The 18,104-nt window shown below is 40.9% G+C and overlaps 1 protein-coding gene across 1 annotated transcript; it reads left to right on the forward strand.

Moving 5' to 3' along the window:
- The first annotated feature begins 6,951 nt into the window (after positions 1-6,951).
- ACTA2 (actin alpha 2, smooth muscle) lies at positions 6,952-17,693 on the forward strand. Its single transcript, XM_041461040.1, has 9 exons — positions 6,952-7,043; positions 9,537-9,708; positions 11,559-11,687; positions 13,013-13,123; positions 13,646-13,730; positions 13,815-13,976; positions 14,225-14,416; positions 15,321-15,502; positions 16,246-17,693. Exons 2-9 carry the CDS (start codon positions 9,580-9,582, stop codon positions 16,387-16,389), a joined length of 1,134 nt encoding a protein of 377 aa, XP_041316974.1. The 5' UTR covers positions 6,952-7,043; positions 9,537-9,579; the 3' UTR covers positions 16,390-17,693.
- Positions 17,694-18,104: the final 411 nt, after the last annotated feature.

The raw sequence follows: 18,104 nt of genomic DNA on the forward strand, positions 1-18,104 counted from the left end.
GTCCTGTCCTTCCTGCAAGCTGCAGTGGGTTAGGCACCACATTCCTGGGTGTGTTTTCGTCAGCCAAAATGGCATTCAGCAAAAGTGCCATGGGAGCATGGGGTGGGAATCTTCTGCACAGGTCACAATGCAAAGAGCCTTCTCCTATGAAAAATTCTCTATTTATTCTATAATATTCTCCTATTATAAACAATTCTCCTATTATAAACAGGATCCTGTTGGAGAGAACTCTGTTTTATCTTAGATCTGTAATGTAGGTTGTAGCAAGTTATCAAAATACATACACACACAGATTTTATCTGTGACCTTTTTCTGTAACTTATGTTATTGTTCAGATCACGGATAAAGGCATTAAGGTGTATAGCCAGTGCTGGGTCCCACAGAATTCCACCCACTCAGCAGTGATTTCCCTGCACTGTTGTGCTGTAAGGCTTCAGAGGCAGTTCTCGTGCTACTCTGTGTATGTTGGATCTGCAGTTGTTTGGTTTTTTAATGTTTTAGAATGTAAAGGGGTTTAGAGGGCTTTTACAACTATGTTTATAATATTCCTCAAAAAAATTCACAAGAAGTCATTTTTATACAGCCTTATTCTCAATGTTTATTATATTTTATCCTTTTATTTTTGTTGTTTGAATTCTGTATTGGCAGCTGTGATAGGCTGACTTAGAGTGGTGTGTTCATCTGGCATGTTTGTAATTAGCTACTTCTTGTCATTACATGCTTGACAATTTTGTTAAACTGCCTTTCTTCCTGGGGAAAACCCCACAAGCATTTTAAGGGCTAATGAAAGGAAGTGTTGATTTTTCTGGAGGCACTTGGGCCTATTTGTAACACCTGTGTGGATGCAGGCTATTCATGCCTGCTGCAATGTCCATGCCCAGCTTTATTAATGGCTCTTTTTACATCCTCTTGCAGTGGAGTTGAAATCCAAAAAGCCCCAAACAGTTTTGCAAACTTTCGAATTGACTTCTGACTTCTTTTTTCTGATACAGAAAATGCACATGTATTCAATATGACTGCATTTGCCACATTACTTTTTACCATTGCATGTAACAGCACACACTTTCATTTAATGGCATGCCAATTCCAAAAGTCAGTTTCCTTTTTATCCAAAGGTATTTTTAAAAGTATGTGTTCACTTTAGTCACAAAGATGATAGAATTCCCCTGGTATACTTTGTACATTCTTTAGGTTATTGCCACTTAACGCTCATTCCTTCACTGTTGTTTAGTGGTTCTCATGAAGTTTAAAAAAAAAAAAAGTTCAGCTGTGCTCTCAGCTGTTTGCAGGTTGTGCTGAGTGACTCATACAGAAGACAGGGAAGTGGCAGTGTGGTCACATCTCCTTGTGCTGCCCAGCAGTGACACTTAAACTCCGAATGCTCTAAACCCAGTGCCTGGAGCAAGAAATGGAGACCAGGGCTGGGCCTTTGGGAGAGGCAGGTACGGCTTTGGTGACATTTGTGGTGAGAGTGACCCCACAGTTTGCCATCATCTAGAGCCAAAAAGTGAACCTTTGGCACTACAGCAAATTATTAGATTTGCCAGTGAAAGAAATTACCTTGTTGAGGACCTTGTAGAGGTCCTTTTCCTCATGGTTTGCTGGAGAGCCAGGAATATTGGCTCACGGAGGAGTTGAGCTGTGATATAACCAAGAATTCACAGCCCACAAGTTTAATCTGTGAGTAATAGCTCCATGAAACTCACTTCCAGCAAGTTTCTCTCAAGGGAACCATCTGATTTTTTACAATGTGCGAGCTCCCCTTGAAATCTTTCTCTTGGTGAGATAATAAGAGGACAACCACTTGCAAAAATGTGGGGGGACCGGTGTCCTTGTCTCTGATCAGTCTGGGAATGTGTTGGTTGTGGAGCTGAGAGCTGTGGGGAGGAAGGACCCCTGCGCCCTCCCTGTCCGGCGCACAAGCTGCGTGCGTCTGACTTCCCTGGAAGTACAGCGCTTGTTTTCCACAGAGCCGTGGTGGGAAGATGCCATTTACATTTTGACAAGTTTGGATAGCTTGTTGCTGCAGAGGTTTCTAATCATCATGGGGAATCTGGCTCTTGAGAGATGTCCCAATTATTATTTTACTTTGCTGTGAGGCCTTATCTTCAGTGTCATTTTGGACAGCTGTGTCAGTGTGAGCTGTGCCCGAGCTGTGACCGAGGTGCTGCTGATAGTTTGCACACAGTGGGTCAGAGCTCTGCCCTGGCCAGTGGCCTGAGGCCTTACCCAGGATCTCTGCCAGATTTGCAGCCCTTGGTATAGACAATGTTTCTTTGACTGTCTTTCTGATATATTTGTTGCTTTCCTTGTAACATTAGGGATGTCTACACCAGTTAGATTGTGAGCTATGGGAGATAGCTTGCAGATAAAATGCAATGTTTATTTCTACATAATAATAATAATAATAAAAGAAAATCTTGAAGAGCATTCAAAACTATGTATTTAAACTAGTCACATTTATGGAGGGAAAATGTGACATACATCTGCATCTCTTATGCATGAGGATATGGGTACATGCTTTTGTCTCAAGAAATTCTTCTGCTTTACATAAGGAAGGAGAGAGAATTTAGGAAGAAAATTACCAGTCTAGGTGTCCCACTTCTTTCCAAGCATCTGCTATCAGGAAATCTCAGACACAGGATACTGAGCGGTATGGATATCAGCCTGACCCAGCAGGACTTGTGCTTATGTACTATTTATTTATCTAAGAGGGATGATGAGGGAGACGTTATCTCATTTTTACTTTGAACATGTTCCTTTGATTTTGAATGAAGGATAATTTTACCACATTACCATAGAGGAGGAAGATACCTTGTTAAGAAGATCAAGGAAGGCTGTGAATTAATATTTTTCATCAGCCTACTTGAGAGGCCCAGATGGCAAACACTGTCTCCTCTAGCTCTTGAAGCTCAGGTAAAACTATTTTCCAAACTTGGAAGGTTGAAAACTGCTGTATTTGAAAATGATTAGAGAAATTTTGTCTTAGTTATTAGAGAGGGACTGGTGCAGGAGCCTGACAATCACAGAGAAAGCTAATCTATGGGTCCGACAGTTTATGGTTAATCTGACACTTTACAGATGCTTACTGTGTGACAGCTGCAATGAATCAGGTTATTGGAGTGACTTTCTGCTCCCTACAGCTTATTTATTCCTGTCTTTCTCAAAATAGGGGGTGGGGATGTGTAAAGCCTATCAATGAGATAGAGGAGAGGGCCTGAAGCCAGACAAACCAAAACATTTAGAGATTCTGCTAATGTTACGAAGATGAAAGGAATCCCCAAATAAAAAGGAGCCAGAGACATATTTAGCAGAGCCTCATTCCTAAACAGCCAATTGGATGGAGGCAGGAAGGTCTCCATGCACATCTCAGAAGTTGTTTTCCCTTATAAAGTAAAGCAAAGGGATTACTTTATTCACATTCTTCTATAGACTGGGATAAGCCTGCAGCTTCTGTCCTCCTTTACCAAAAAAGTATGGCATCTACCCACTGGTGCTGGGCCTCTGAGCTGGCATTCTTTTGGCCATTTCCTACAGCTCCTGCTGCTGTGGAGTCCCAGGCACACTTTGTGTCCATATGGCAACCCACAGTTTCTGAAAATAAAGAACTTAAGGAAGGCACAGTTAAATTTCCACTGATACATGGAAAGATGCTGGAAGTCAATAGGAGTCAATAGTTCCCAATGAGCATTGGAGCTTTGCTAGTATCTCTACTAAGAGATCAGGGGAAAAGATGCTGAAGAGAGAGGCAAAATTAGTTTTCCTCTTCTTTTTCTTTCTGTTATTGTACTCCAGATGTACTCCTGTGATGCAGACTGCAAAAAGGTTTAGCATGGAAAACCTAAAAAGTTCTCAGGAGAGTTAAATAAAAACCACAGGTTTTGGCTATGAATACAAAGAAAGAACAAGAACCTTGGGGTATGGGCACACCAGACAAATTGTGCTGTGCAGTTTCTGTACAAATGAGTGGGATAAGAACTGAAAGGCAGCAGAAGTTGATGTTGGAAGTGGCCTCCAGAGGGAAAGCTAAACGACTTTATAGGAATAGTGTTTTGTTCTTTTCCTTGAAAAATAAACAAAACCCCCAAAGCCCCACTCCATATATATAGATATATTTCAGATGAGCTCTTATTTGTCCGTAGCTGCAGAGGAGGGTTCAGAAGTTTGATCCCCAGCATCTAGGCTTGATTCTCAGATTTTTCTATGCAATTCTTTTTAGGTTCTCATTCATGTCTCATGCCAAGTTCATTCTTCCCTCTCCCCTTGCCCTCTGGCAATGACCTAAGTTACTGAGAAGAAAGGTGTAATCTACTAATGCCATTTTTTTCACATGAGCTTTTATGTATAGAAATATTTTTGTGATCATAACTTCAGCATGGAGCCACTAAAAAGAAAAGAAATCCTTTTATTCTATAATGTCCCTGGAGCTGGACTGACCTAATTTCCTTGTATAGTTCACCTGTTTGCCTTCCTTCCTTCCTGCCCTGGCATTTTCCATAATGTCTCACTGGAGAGACAAGCTGCCTGCTGAGCCCTGCTCTTCATTGTGCTCTGGAGCTGTGGCTGGGCAGCACCTCTGCTTTTTCCCTCTGCTGTTGCTGTGTATTCTTTCACTATGCTCAGTCGGACTCTGGGTTTACTTCTTCCTTCTAGTCTGCCTGTGCCTGCCTCTAACAAATATCCTTCATAGGGCAGCTCCTTCCAAAGAGCTGGTGTTTGCTCTGTATCACCATATCAACACCTCTGTGTCAGCTGTATCTTTTTCATGAGCACCCTGAAATCCCCTGTGCCTGTGACAGGGAAGGTGGTGTGTGATCCCCACCCAAATAACCATTCCTCAAAGCAGCCAAGGGGCTGCTGCTGCCACCACTGCCTCCAGCAGTGATTGTGGTGTGCACCAGGGTAAGGTTACAGCAATCATGATGAAGCTTAACAGAGGTCCAGTCTCTGGTGTCTGTGTGCCACTGTCTCTTTATGTTTACAAAGGTGGAAAACTGTTGCCTGTGTTTCTAGCTGTGCCAAGGAGCAGTGTGGGTGATGTACGAGCTCTGCTGAAGGGTTGTTTACTTGGCTCTGCAATCTCACTTGTGCTGTACCCACCACAGTACAATCACCACCAAGTTTTTTGGGGATTGTGAACTTCTGCTCAGTAAGGCAGAAAGTTTGGATTCTTTTGAATCTTTGTCCCAGTCTAGGCATTTAAGGATGATGTTTCTGAAAACCTTGCAGTGTGTTTCTCCTGATCTAGAAGGTAATTGATGTTTGTATTGAAATCAGACATGATACTGCGTTGAAGGGTTCTGCTGTGTGAAATTCCCCTTCACCAAGGTTCCCTGATCTAATACCATATGCTCTACATGAGGTATGCAGGTTTTCTCAGCTGTGTTGTTTAAAAAGAAAGAATTTGGTTTTGGCTGTCCTTCGAATGTCAGTTGGAGATATGCAGAAAAGGGCCTGTTTAGATCCTCAATAGGTTGCTTACCTCAATGGATATTTTCTTTTTCTTGCCCATTTTCTTTTTCTTTCCCTTTTTCTTTTTCTTCCCCCTTTCTTTTTCTTCCTTTCTTTTTCTTTCATTTTTTTATTATCTCTGTCTTTTTCCCTGATGGTGGAAGTGAAATGATAAATAGCTTTTGCATGGCTCACGTTCCAGCTCTTGTTAGCTTCTGTTTCTGACTCTCCAAAGCAGTTACATTCCTTAAAAGTTCCTTTCCTTAAAAGTTGAATTCCTTTTGGTGTTCAATCCATAATTCTGCCTATTTCCTATCTCTGCTAGTAGCTTATTCCTTAAATTTTCACATCAGAAAAACTTTCACTGTGGTTTTCTGGGAGGTTTTCTTGCATGAAAGCTACTCAAGCAGCCAGCACTCCATAAACAAACAGGCGTGGTGCCTCTCCCTGTGCTTGCAAAGCAAAGCTCTCACTTGGATTATCACATCTCTCTTGGCTTGTGTGCTTGGAGAACTTTTGAATTTGTAAGGTTTAGTACTGGAGTTAAGAGATGCTGTTTCTCGTCTGTTGTACAAACTTAATGGCAAAGCATTGTTGGCTGTGAAAGGGCTGCTTCACCAGAATTAATCTGTCCACAGAACAGTTGGCTACAGCTGTAGAAATCCAGGCCTGTGCTGAAAATAACTTGTACAGTGAGAACTGTTCCTTTGTTTGCTAAAAGTCTGTTCAGTGAAAAAGATAGCTGGGGTTATAAAATTCAACAACCTTATTATGAGCAATTTGGGATGTGAGTTTCTGACAGTCCAGATTTGTGGACATCAGTGGAGCAGCTCTAGGGCAAATTTGGCCTGCAGAGCCTAGAGCTGGAAAATAAGCTTTCACAGAAACAGACCAGGCAGGATCATAACAATCTTTTAACTGAACATTTTCACAACCTTCAAAGACTTCTCTGTGAATATTTTACAACAGCTGGTACTTTTTTTACTATCCTTAAGCCTGTGGGCAATATTTCTCATACAAGCAAAATGATAAGCTTTTAAAGAGACTTCATAGAAAAGCTGAGCAGCTGTTTAGCTGGCCAAAAATATTTATTCATTGTTTTTGTCAAAATCTTCAATGACAGCAAGGTGCTTGTTTAAAAAGACCTTCCCTGTTATAAATGACTGCTCTAATGATTTCTCATTCTGCTTCTTGGATGTTACTGTGGAGTCCTGGACCTCTCTTGTTTGAACACATGATCCTCCTGCCAGAGGATGTCTACTGTGGGCACTCTCTCTCTGCATTTTAGCAACTCTCCTGAAGTTTTAAAGTGTTTATCTTACACAGCTGAAAGCCTCCTCCTGTTTCATGAGCTCTACACTGGAATGCAGTGGAAGAGACCCAGGGCCTGTGGCCACCCAGATTAGAGTTTTTTGTAGTAAGGTCCCTATATGGTTTTGTTAGAGACTTCAGCTCTGTCTCTGTCTGTCTCTGCTCCTTGTTTGGGAGGCTAGTGGGAGGAGAAGAGCTGCAGGGGCTATATAACCCCTGAGGTTTCAGATACAGAGTGTACCCCACCCTAGAGCAGCCATCCTCAGCCAAGCGCTGTCAGGGTAAGTGGCACGGAACCAATGGCATGATTTACAGGTTGCTGGAGGATTTTGATTAAATAATGTCAAGTGGAAGCTGTTCAGGAGGATGTACTGCTGTGCTGTAATTTGCTTAACTAGAATTGAGTTGATAAAATGCTTGTAGTATCTATACTGAGTTGCCTTTATTTTATATTCTGAAAGGAAAAGTTCTACCCTAATAATTTTACTGCTTCTACCAGCACTCCAGCAACTGTATGAAGAAATGGTTTGTGTAATGCTACTGCTGGAATTGCAGATATACTCTGGTTTAAGTGAACCCGTGTGACATTGGGCTGTTAGTTTGGGATAGAGTTCCTGACGAGGTGTGTAGTAGTGTTTCTTAGCAGATTTGCTTCAGTGCTTTCAGTCAAGTGTGAGGTGAAAGAGTGTTTCGTGGAATGTGACTGCTGGAAGTATGCAAATCAGCAGTGTCTAATAGGATAAAGTGAGGATGCATGTGTATTCATCCTTGTCTCTATGTATATGAAACTGCTGTTCTGTAAAATGCCAAACATTCATTAACAAACAGGCTACATGCAGCGCATGTGGGGCTGGAGTTCTCTTTATAATTTATTGTGGAGATTGGGGAGGTGATTGATTATATTTGCATGTAAAACAGGGAGAAGAAAGAAGTTAAATACTGTACTGTTTACTTGGGAGAAAAATTTCCTTTCTTCACAGTACTCAGTGACATTTGCTGCTCTAAGATCTTGCTACTGCCTGCCATGGCAGTCCTGAGCTGTAACTCACTTGTTGGTAGCAGAGCCCTCTGTCTGATTTTTCAACTTTTTGTGCTTTATTACTAAATATGGTTTTCATTTAGAGTCCACTAAGCTCAGAAATGTAGCCTTTCCTGCCCCTTTCTTCCCCTCCCCCAAGTGATTTTTGGCATTGCATTAGCTGCATGGGTTTGAGCAACCCCCCTGACCTCAAACGCTGTTCCAAAAACAGACGGCTGAAATGCATATTTCCTAATTAGGAAATGGTTTGTCCAAACCAGTCTGTTCATTCATGTTAGATAACAGTTGTACTCCATTCAGTAAATATTTTAATATAAAGAGCCTAAGGAGTTTAATAAATGAAAAAATTACAACTTACTTTCCTTCCACAGTTAAAATGAAAAAATATCTGGAATACAAAGTTAGGATTTCCCTATCCTGGTCTTCTCCTGGGAGCTCTGCCCACGCAGCCTGCAGGAGCAGGGCTGCAGCCGTGTCTCGTGGCTGCCTGGCTGGGAGAGACAGAGGATCTCAAATGAAGCATTTGAAGAACTGTCTGTGCTTGTTCCATCCATTGTAGAGTCCAAACAGATTTTGGCGTCCCTTGCTCATTAGCCATGGCTCTGGCTGACCCCATTCTCATTTCTGCCTGCACTTCCAGTATTCCTTCAGCAGAAGGCTTTGGAGGCTGCATGTGGAGCCAGCTGGTCCGTGGATGACAGCTGTCTCCCTTAGCTGTTAACACACTGCAATTTGTTGAACTGTGCATGGAAACCCAAGCTTGTAGTGGGCCAAGTGATTCCCTACCACGCTATAAATTGTGAGCAAATAGTTCTTCTCGAGTCCTGGTATTCAGTGCTTGTTTCTGAAATTGACTTCAATACAAAGCCTTCAAAGCATTTTTATTATCCGTATTATCTTCCTGTTGCCAGAGGAAGAAAACAGTTTCTTTTTACTGAGCCAAGGAGCCAACATAAATTGTTCTGTCACTCTACAAATGTAGTTTATTAGCTGCTTTGAAATAATGATAGAGCAGACATTATGGCCTGTTTTTAAAACACATACTGTCTCTGACTTGATTTTAAAGGTGAGTTTATTTTTCCGACTGATTAGGAGAGAACTGAAAAAGACTTGCTTCTTTTTATTTCCCTTTTTATTTGGAAAATTTCTACCTTTTTAAAAGGTTAAATGTAAACTTAATTGGCCACCTTCACCAGTGGATTAATATCTGCATCAGGAAAACATCCCTGGTACATTCATAGCATTTAATGTTGCTAGTTTTTGGGAAACCCAGGACTAGAAGGGGAAGTTGAAGTGCTCTTACCTTTTAACAGCTATCCACAAGTGTCAGGATTTTGTCAGGGTGATAGAAGAGCAGGAGAAGTTGTGCTGAATTCAATGCAAATGAATCTTTGTTTTTGCAGCTGTCAGTCCAGTGTTCTCTTTTATCTCCCTCCCCCAGCCGTGGATTTCCGAGACCAAATTTAGATAAACATTTGCTGCTCCCTGATCTCTCTGCCCGTGCCGCAGGGCTGGAAGTCCCCTCTGGAATTCCCTGGATAATCTCTAGTGCACACAGGCATGGTTGATACCTCTCATGCTTTCAGAAGGAAGCCCATTCCCTCCCACAGCCCCGAATCCTTGTGATTCCCAGCCCAGGGCCATTCCCCTCCTTGCAGGTTCTGGTAGCCAGGGTGGTTCTGCTACCTGAGTGTGATTTTGGTTTTGATTTAATTCTTCCCTGCTGTTTTCACAGGGTTGTTTTCTGTCTGGAAGGCCAGCAGGCACTGCCATAGAAGATGTGTGAGGAAGAGGACAGCACTGCCCTTGTTTGTGACAATGGGTCGGGGCTCTGTAAAGCCGGCTTCGCTGGGGACGATGCTCCAAGAGCAGTTTTCCCATCCATTGTGGGTCGTCCCAGGCACCAGGTGATGAACTGCTTTGGTTGTTCCTTACTGGGCTTGTAGGAGGCTTTGCTGCCCTGTCCCCAGCTCTTCAGCCAGGGCTATCTGGGGCTAGTCCAGCCTGGGCTGATCTGTGTAACACAGTACTTCCAGGCAAAATGAATCCAGCAGCGTACTCACCTGAATCAAGGGAGGTCTCTTGCCTTGTAAAGGAATCCTTTTAAAATTTTTCACTCCCTTCTATGCCATCTTTTCCCTGCCCCTTAGTTTTGAATCACCCAGAGAACTTGGTGAGTAAAACCAGGTTAAAGAAACCCAACCCAATATCCAAACAAGCCCAACACAGGGACATCTAGAAATTCTGACTGCCCTTAAAGCTGGTAATAGGTAATGTGTGGAAGACTAAAGGAGGAAGCAGACATTTTCAGTTAGCTTTCTCCTAACCTTTCTGACTTTATTCATTAAGCAGAACCAGAAATGGGTACCTGTCTAGGGCTGAGTTTCCTTAGCTTCAAGCTTTACATTTGAGAATATGGTGCATACCACTTTATTTTAATATCTTGCAGAATACATTTATTATCTGAGCTGTTAATTATAGTTTATGAGACAGATAACCATAAGCATGAATTAGAGCAGCTTGTCTAGGTCACAACAAACTAATCCAAGTAATTAACAGATCCACCTAATTGCTTCTGTGTCACCCAAGGCCCTGGAGCAAAGCGGCAAGCTCTTTGCAAGATGAAGACTTTATATACCCAGCAAATGCATTTTAAGTTCTCCAGGATCAGAGAAATACCTGCCTTTCAATATAGAAACTAGGACTGAAGGGCTAATTGTTGCCTCTGGGAATTGCCATAATTTGAAAAGTGCATTCAAATGCCATCATCTGTAGCTAGTGTAAATGATAACAATTGCTCAAAACCAAGCCATATAGTTACAGTGGAAACAAATACAGATTTCTGGAACCTTTCTTTCCTGATCATTTAGAATGGATCATCCCATTAAAAATTGCAAATCTGGGATGCCTGTTTTTAAGACATGGATTTAGAGATGCCAAGGTTCGGAATCTCTAATGACTAAGTTCTGATAGGAGTATTATGCACTTAAAGGATCCTACTATATTCTATGTTTCTTTCATGATTTCTGATTCTAACATAGAGTCTAGTGTACATCCAGAGTAGTTTCCAGCTTCTGGTCCTTTAATAATTTCTACAGGATCCACGAAAATATCTGTAAAGGAGACCAAACAGTAGATTTAAATTGTCCATCCCTAATTACAGTATTATGGCATTCAAACAGAGGATTAAAAAATGTTGAAACTGAAGCTTTGAGAAATGTAAAGTGTGTATCGCTCCATCTTGACCCTTAGATGGCACAATATCACCTTCTGCTTTTACTCCATTTTATTATCATTTAGCAGACTGTTCATCACTAAATAATAACAAACACAAAACAGCTCAGTTTTCCCACTTTATGAATTCCCACTTTATAAATTATTATAGTTATTATTATAAAATAATTATAATTGTTTTATAATGATTAATAATACAAGTATACTTTTATAATTATTATTTTAATTGTTTACTGATAATTATTATGAAATTATTATTAATTATTTCCCACTTTATAAATGGTGCATTTAATATTGTACTTGTTCTGTTTCTTTAACTGTAGTGGAAATACGGACTCCAAAGATTTGACAACCAAACATTTAATATTGGCAATTTAAGAGCAACACATTGCAACTCCATTTGTTATTATTAGTCAACTATGCTGTAACTAGTATAACTGGCAACTGAATTTATTTCACAGCTGTCTGTCTACTTTATGACACTTTTCCCTGAGAGACTCACACAATTTGTATTATTTTATAGGGTGTGATGGTTGGTATGGGTCAGAAAGACAGCTATGTGGGTGACGAGGCTCAAAGCAAGAGAGGAATCCTGACCCTGAAATACCCCATAGAGCACGGCATCATTACAAACTGGGACGACATGGAGAAGGTACTTCAGCTTTGAAAAGTCTGTGTGTACTACTGCTAAACAGAACTATTTGAACCAAGTATTTACAGAATATCCACTAAATTTTAGATGAAAGTGTCGTGCTATCCACTATGGTTCAAGGGGAAGCTTGTTAGCAGCCAAGGTTAACGTGCATCTAAAGCTTGAGTATGAGTAGGAGTACATCAAAATTGTAATTAGTTCTTTTACTCCTGCCTGATCTTTGCTAGCTACTGAGAAGGGGGCAGGGGGAGACAGAAGGGAAGGAAGAAAGGAAAAGGAATGGATCAATTTGCTAGTAAAAAATGGAATTTAAGAAGGTATCTGTTTCTGCAAAAATGCAAAGCATGTATGTGATTCTGATGAGAAGGGCAGTGTTTATACACATACTTTTTAGTGCTTGGAAGATTAGCAATATTGCAGTGCAATCTATTTCAGAGCCAGTATTTGACTGAAAAGCTTCCAGAATCATGTTTATAGTCATAGGCTGTACAGATAATATAATTTCTAAGATTCTGAAATGGTATGTCCATTTAATGTTGTTCAGTGAAAACAGGGATATTTGCAACAGTCTGGACATCCCAACACACTGTAAGTGTGTGGAGTAACCCAGCACTTAATGACTCTCAGTATTGCAGAATTTGCTAGAAAGCAAAATCTTTTAGATGCCAAACATATCAACCAGTCTCTAATGACCACCAGCTTGAAAACAAGCTTAGGAAAGACTTCTTGGCCTTCAGACTGAAATCTCTGGTTGGTTTACTTCTTATGAGTGTATTAACCTCCTCACTGCCTCATTTGGCCTCAGATTTTTACAACTTGTAGGAACAAGTTGTGTGGAGGTGATAAACACAAGTCGACTTTCAACCTCACAAACCATTTATCTTCATTTCTTTTCATGAATTCTTGGGCTGGCCTGTACAAACCAAAAGATGAAACTGTCAAGAGACCCATTATCTATTGAACTCTGTGTATGTTCTCTGAGTTGCTCTGGAACAGTTTTCCCTTTCAGTCACTATTGAAATAGCATTGCTGGAACCAAGTGTGTCCTGTTCTGTCCTTTCTATTTTAAGAGTACCATATTAATTTTCCTTATGTGTCCTTAAAGTGTGTCATATATTACTGGTAGTAAAGCCTGAGGATGGTGCTTTTCTTTCTGCGGTTGTTCTGGTAGTCTCTGTGGAGGCAGTAAGAACAACGGCATGAGAAGCATCACCAGCCTATATCTAGAGCTGTAAGCAGGGTGCTGGAGCTCAGTACCTGTCTGGAAGTGATGCTGAGCTGCTGACTGATGGTTTCTTTCCCTTGGCTCCTCTCACTATCCCCAGATCTGGCATCATTCTTTCTACAATGAGCTGCGGGTTGCACCTGAGGAGCACCCGACTCTGCTGACTGAAGCACCCCTGAATCCCAAAGCCAACCGTGAGAAAATGACACAGGTGAGCTCACACTAAAGCTATGGAATAGTCCAACCTTTTCATTCAGCAGGATGTGAACGTCATCATTCCAGTTAGTCACGCTGTCCAGCAGTCTGTCTCTCAGTTATGGGAGATGGAAAGCACATAGTGACCACCTGTCATATTTACATATTATTACATATAGTTTAGAAAAATCACTGTATCCACTTTGAATGTGAGGACTCCAGTCTGTCCAAACTTTGTAATCTTTATCTATTTTTATGCCCAGGCCTATTAGAAAATTATCTTTAATATGTGCATGTGGCTATATTAATATGATAAAGATATAGGCCAAATACAGGGAGATACCTTACAGGACAAATATTTTAGATTTTGTATTTATATTTGATTTAGATTTTGTATTTAGATTTTGTATTTTCCTTTCTCGCTTTTACCAAGCATAGGAAAATATGAAAATCTTGTATTCTACCCCTTTTTCAGTAAATTGCTTCAACTAAGCTAAACCCTGTAGTGTTAAAGACAATTATTTTAATTGCATTTCAGATTATGTTCGAGACGTTCAACGTGCCAGCCATGTATGTAGCTATTCAGGCCGTTCTGTCCCTCTATGCTTCTGGACGCACCACAGGTAAGCCTCAGGGGAACCTGGCACAGATGTTTGAAATGGTTCCGTGGGGATGACGGGAATGAGCCGTGTGTTGCCATCTCAAAGGGATCGTGCTTGACTCTGGGGATGGTGTCACCCACAACGTGCCGATCTACGAGGGCTACGCCCTGCCACACGCCATCATGCGCCTGGACCTGGCTGGCCGGGACCTGACAGACTACCTCATGAAGATCCTGACGGAGCGGGGATACTCCTTCGTGACCACTGGTAAGGACACGCTGCTGGCGGGAACGGGGCGTTGTTCATGGGCGCTGTTTCTAGCGGCCTCAGAAGGACTATCAGTGGCTCTGCAGTTGAATAGGCATGAGAAGGTCTCCAACATCAAAGCCCCTTGAAAGACTAGCAGAGGATTTGTTTGAAATATGGGGAGGGTGTTGGAGGATGAAAGGGAACAACCAGTCAACAGGTCTGGGTCCTTCCTGAACGCCATTTTAAAGATTGAATCCTCTTTACAGCGGAGCGTGAAATTGTCCGTGACATCAAGGAAAAGCTCTGTTACGTGGCCCTGGACTTTGAAAATGAGATGGCCACTGCTGCATCTTCCTCCTCTCTGGAAAAAAGCTATGAGCTTCCTGATGGTCAGGTGATCACCATTGGAAATGAACGCTTTCGGTGCCCAGAGACCCTCTTCCAGCCGTCTTTCATTGGTAGGTTCAGTGACTGTTCTGCCTTGGTAAACTGCACAGAAATACCAAGGCCCTGTTTCCTTTTGCTTGTGCTCCATTAGTAACTCACCCAGACCTACACACGAGTGTGTCCTAGCACCATTATAAAACAATCTTTTAGAACAGGTCTATTAATGTGGTGGGAAGAACTTCAAGTTAAACAATTAGCCAAAATGCTTTCCCAAAATAAATCCACAATTTATTCCTGCCTTCTGGCATTGGGCCTGTGCCATTTTGTATGTTTGAATGTGCTTGCCAGGAGTGGGAAGGAGGTGGGAGGGGCATGCAGGCAGCAAGACCTACTTTTATTTTTCCAAAAGACTGCTCCAAATCCCGAATCCATGGTTCATCGCCTTTTCGGAGCAAAGCCAAGAGGATGCCATGCTAATCAACATCCATGAAGGCCGATTTGCAACTAGGTCACACAGAAACCCAGTGTCAGTTCTGCCAATAGGCAGAATTTCAACTCAGAGATAAAGCAGTTGCATACCTAGAGGTATTAGGACATATTTTTAATGTTCTGTCACTGAGTTAATTTTAAAAGGAAAAAAAGGGAAAAAAAAGAAAACAAATTATTCCAAGACCATATAAGGAATTCTTAGGACAACTGAGATTGCCTGCAGAAGCCTAGTAGAAACTTTGCTATTCCACAGCCCCAACTTTCTTTTTAAGGAGGACTTGTTGTGTGTAAGGGGGAGAAGAGGGCTGTACACTAAGGAACACTTAAGCAAATAATTTAGGCAACTGCAAAATGACTTTCCAGATTTCCAAAGCTCTGAGACTGACGTTTTGCAAAGAGTCACTAAACAGCATGTCAGTTCTGCATTAACAATTTTAAGTGTCTGTATGGAGTTGCTTCCTCAGTGCTCTTCTGTACCTTCTCCAGGCATGGAGTCTGCTGGCATTCATGAAACCACTTACAACAGCATCATGAAATGTGACATAGACATCAGAAAGGATCTTTATGCCAACAATGTGCTGTCTGGAGGCACCACAATGTACCCGGGTATTGCAGACAGGATGCAGAAGGAAATAACTGCTCTGGCTCCTAGCACCATGAAGATCAAGGTATGTATGGTGCAATCATTTGTAGATTATGTGAGCTGGCATTTATAAAGTCCTCAAAGATCTAGTGAAACATGCAACTAAGTGCTTTTAACACATTCTGAATCACATCTGGATTATCTAGCAAATAATCACCAACTGGTAACTTTGGTGCTGGAAGAAAGGAACTTTCTCTCATTTTCTTGTTCATGGTGATTTCGGTCAAATGTCCTAATGTGGCCAAAGAACAGCATGAACCCAGGAACATAAATTTTACTTCAGCCCTTTTAGTCTGATGGACACGGGAGAGAGGAAATGCTGGTTTTGTCTTTGGCTAAAGTTTGAAAAAGAAAGACACCCTGACAAACGAATCTTTGTTCTGCTGCTTAAAAACTTCTGTTCTTTGATAACTTTACAAACATTTTATCAGCTATACCAAAAGTAGTGCTCCATAGGTCATTGATTTTTTTCAAGCCCACCTGGACTGTCATTACGTGTTTCCAGAGCAATTATCTCCCCTTTTCTCACATATGCTCAGGAACACATGAGTGCACCAGGGATAGGGGTCACTGGGGAGGCTGAGTCAGGCAGAGAATTTGAGATTTATATAACAAATTCTAAACTTTCCTGCTTGCAGCAATGGATAGCACTAGCACATAGATACAGTGTTTTTGTTAATATCACAGATCACTGCTCTAGTATTTTTGTATAAAAATGTATTTTATTCACAGTAGACAGTTGCACTTAATGTTTTATTTCTTAAACAGATCATTGCTCCTCCTGAACGCAAGTACTCGGTCTGGATTGGAGGCTCCATTCTTGCTTCCCTCTCTACTTTCCAGCAGATGTGGATCAGCAAACAGGAATATGATGAAGCTGGCCCATCCATTGTTCACCGCAAATGCTTTTAAATTGCTTTTTCTTTATATGTCTCCTTAGTGTGAATGTATTCAGGAAAGTACATTCTTATAATTCCATTCCATAAATCCTTCATCATAATTAATCTAATTAATTGGATACTGTGTATTTCTTAAAATAAATTTTAAATATGCTATGAAATTGCTGCTCCTATTTAAAACAAAAACAAAAGCCACACCATGAGTGTGTGGAGATGCCATTACAGCTGGCTTGAAGCTCCATCTTGTGACATGAATTTATTATTACACTCTACTGGGCTTAACAGAAATGGTGGTACCTTTAGCTTGATTATACCAATGCCAGAAGATGCTCACCTGTCAGGCTGCATGTTCTCAAAGTTTAGCCTCAGAAAACATTTTAATCTGCAGACAGAACCAGCCATAGTTCTTACAAAGTTCTAGGCCGTACCAAAGGAGCACGGCATCTGTTCAATATCAGGAATATCATGTTCAATATCATGGGCACGCTGCTTTGCATCTGCTCTATCCAGAAATATTATCTATGCATCTCACTTCTTACTTCACAGCTGTACTGCTGGAAAAGCTAATTTCTTACAGTGCATGGCCCAGGGGTGTATGATATGTACCACAACAATCCTGTGTTTTCTTTAAAGAAATAAAACCTGTTCCTTTGGGAGCATATCTGAACACTAATAGTAAGTCAAACATATGACTTTTCTATTGTATGCCCTCAGGATGAGTGCAGCCTATTATTTTTATTTTGTGATGTCTAGCAAGATCTAAAGGGTAATTAAGCTGGCTTAATATACTTTCTTTTCAGAACTGTTTTTTTAAAGGGGGGGGGAGTAATGTATTCAAAGCAGCTAAAATAATTTTGACAATTTTCTTTTTCTGTGATTTTTCTGATTCCATTTATAATCTTAAACACACCAGGTAGAAATATATGCTTAGAAGCCGGTAATATTGTCTTAGAAGTATATATATATATAAATAATTCACTGAGTCAGACCTGGAACAGGTCACTTCTAAGGAACTTGCTGCAATCTGTATTCATTAGAGTTCAGGATAAAGGATGCTATTTATTTTTGTTAACCTATTTTCCTCTCTCAACTCAATAGTTTACCTCACTTGCCTGTTACTTGTTACCTTTCAAACTGTAAGCTCTTTGCAACAGCACCTGTTATTTACCATGTCTTCATAACCCCAGGGTTTCAGATCTTGTCCAGCTTCTGACTGTTAGCACATGTTGCAAACCTCTTTGTACTAACGTTATTATTTAAATTATAGGTCATCTAGGTTCTTGGAACAGTTACTAAATAAACTCTTGTAAAAGCAAATAACTTTGTATGGCTCTTCCTTCTAACTCTGTCTAGATCTTTTTATCTAACTCTAGATAGACTGAGGAAATCCTTTTCAAGATAAGGAGTGTCTTTCAATTTAAAGTTTCTACTGGCAGGTTTCTGAAGAAGACACATTTCTCCAAGGGACTCTGATGCATCCCTGCTATCCCGAAATGGTGAGGATCAGCTCTCAGGTAAAGGATTAGGATATTTCTAAGTATCGTCTGCTTAATAGCTGAAACATGGGCTATGGAGGTTGGAGAAAAGAAAAAGATGGAAAAAAAAAATCATCTGAACTGATTGATTTGCCTCTACTACATATAAAAGCCAACCACTGTGAAAAATACATAATTCTCAGAAGGTAATTAATGTGAAAAAGCGACAAAAAAACCAATACTTATTTCAACA

This window comes from Pyrgilauda ruficollis, unplaced genomic scaffold (genome assembly GCF_017590135.1).
Source record: "Pyrgilauda ruficollis isolate IOZ18807 unplaced genomic scaffold, ASM1759013v1 scaffold15, whole genome shotgun sequence".
Classification (NCBI taxonomy): Eukaryota; Metazoa; Chordata; class Aves; order Passeriformes; family Passeridae; genus Pyrgilauda; species Pyrgilauda ruficollis.

Coding starts and splice junctions, on each gene's coding strand:
- ACTA2 (XM_041461040.1), top strand. CDS start 9,580: ATGTGTGAGGAAGAGGACAGCACTGCCCTTGTTTGTGACAATGGGTCG. Junction 9,709..11,558: donor TGGGTCGTCCCAGGCACCAG/GTGATGAACTGC, acceptor ATTATTTTATAG/GGTGTGATGGTTGGTATGGG. Junction 13,731..13,814: donor TGCTTCTGGACGCACCACAG/GTAAGCCTCAGG, acceptor GCCATCTCAAAG/GGATCGTGCTTGACTCTGGG.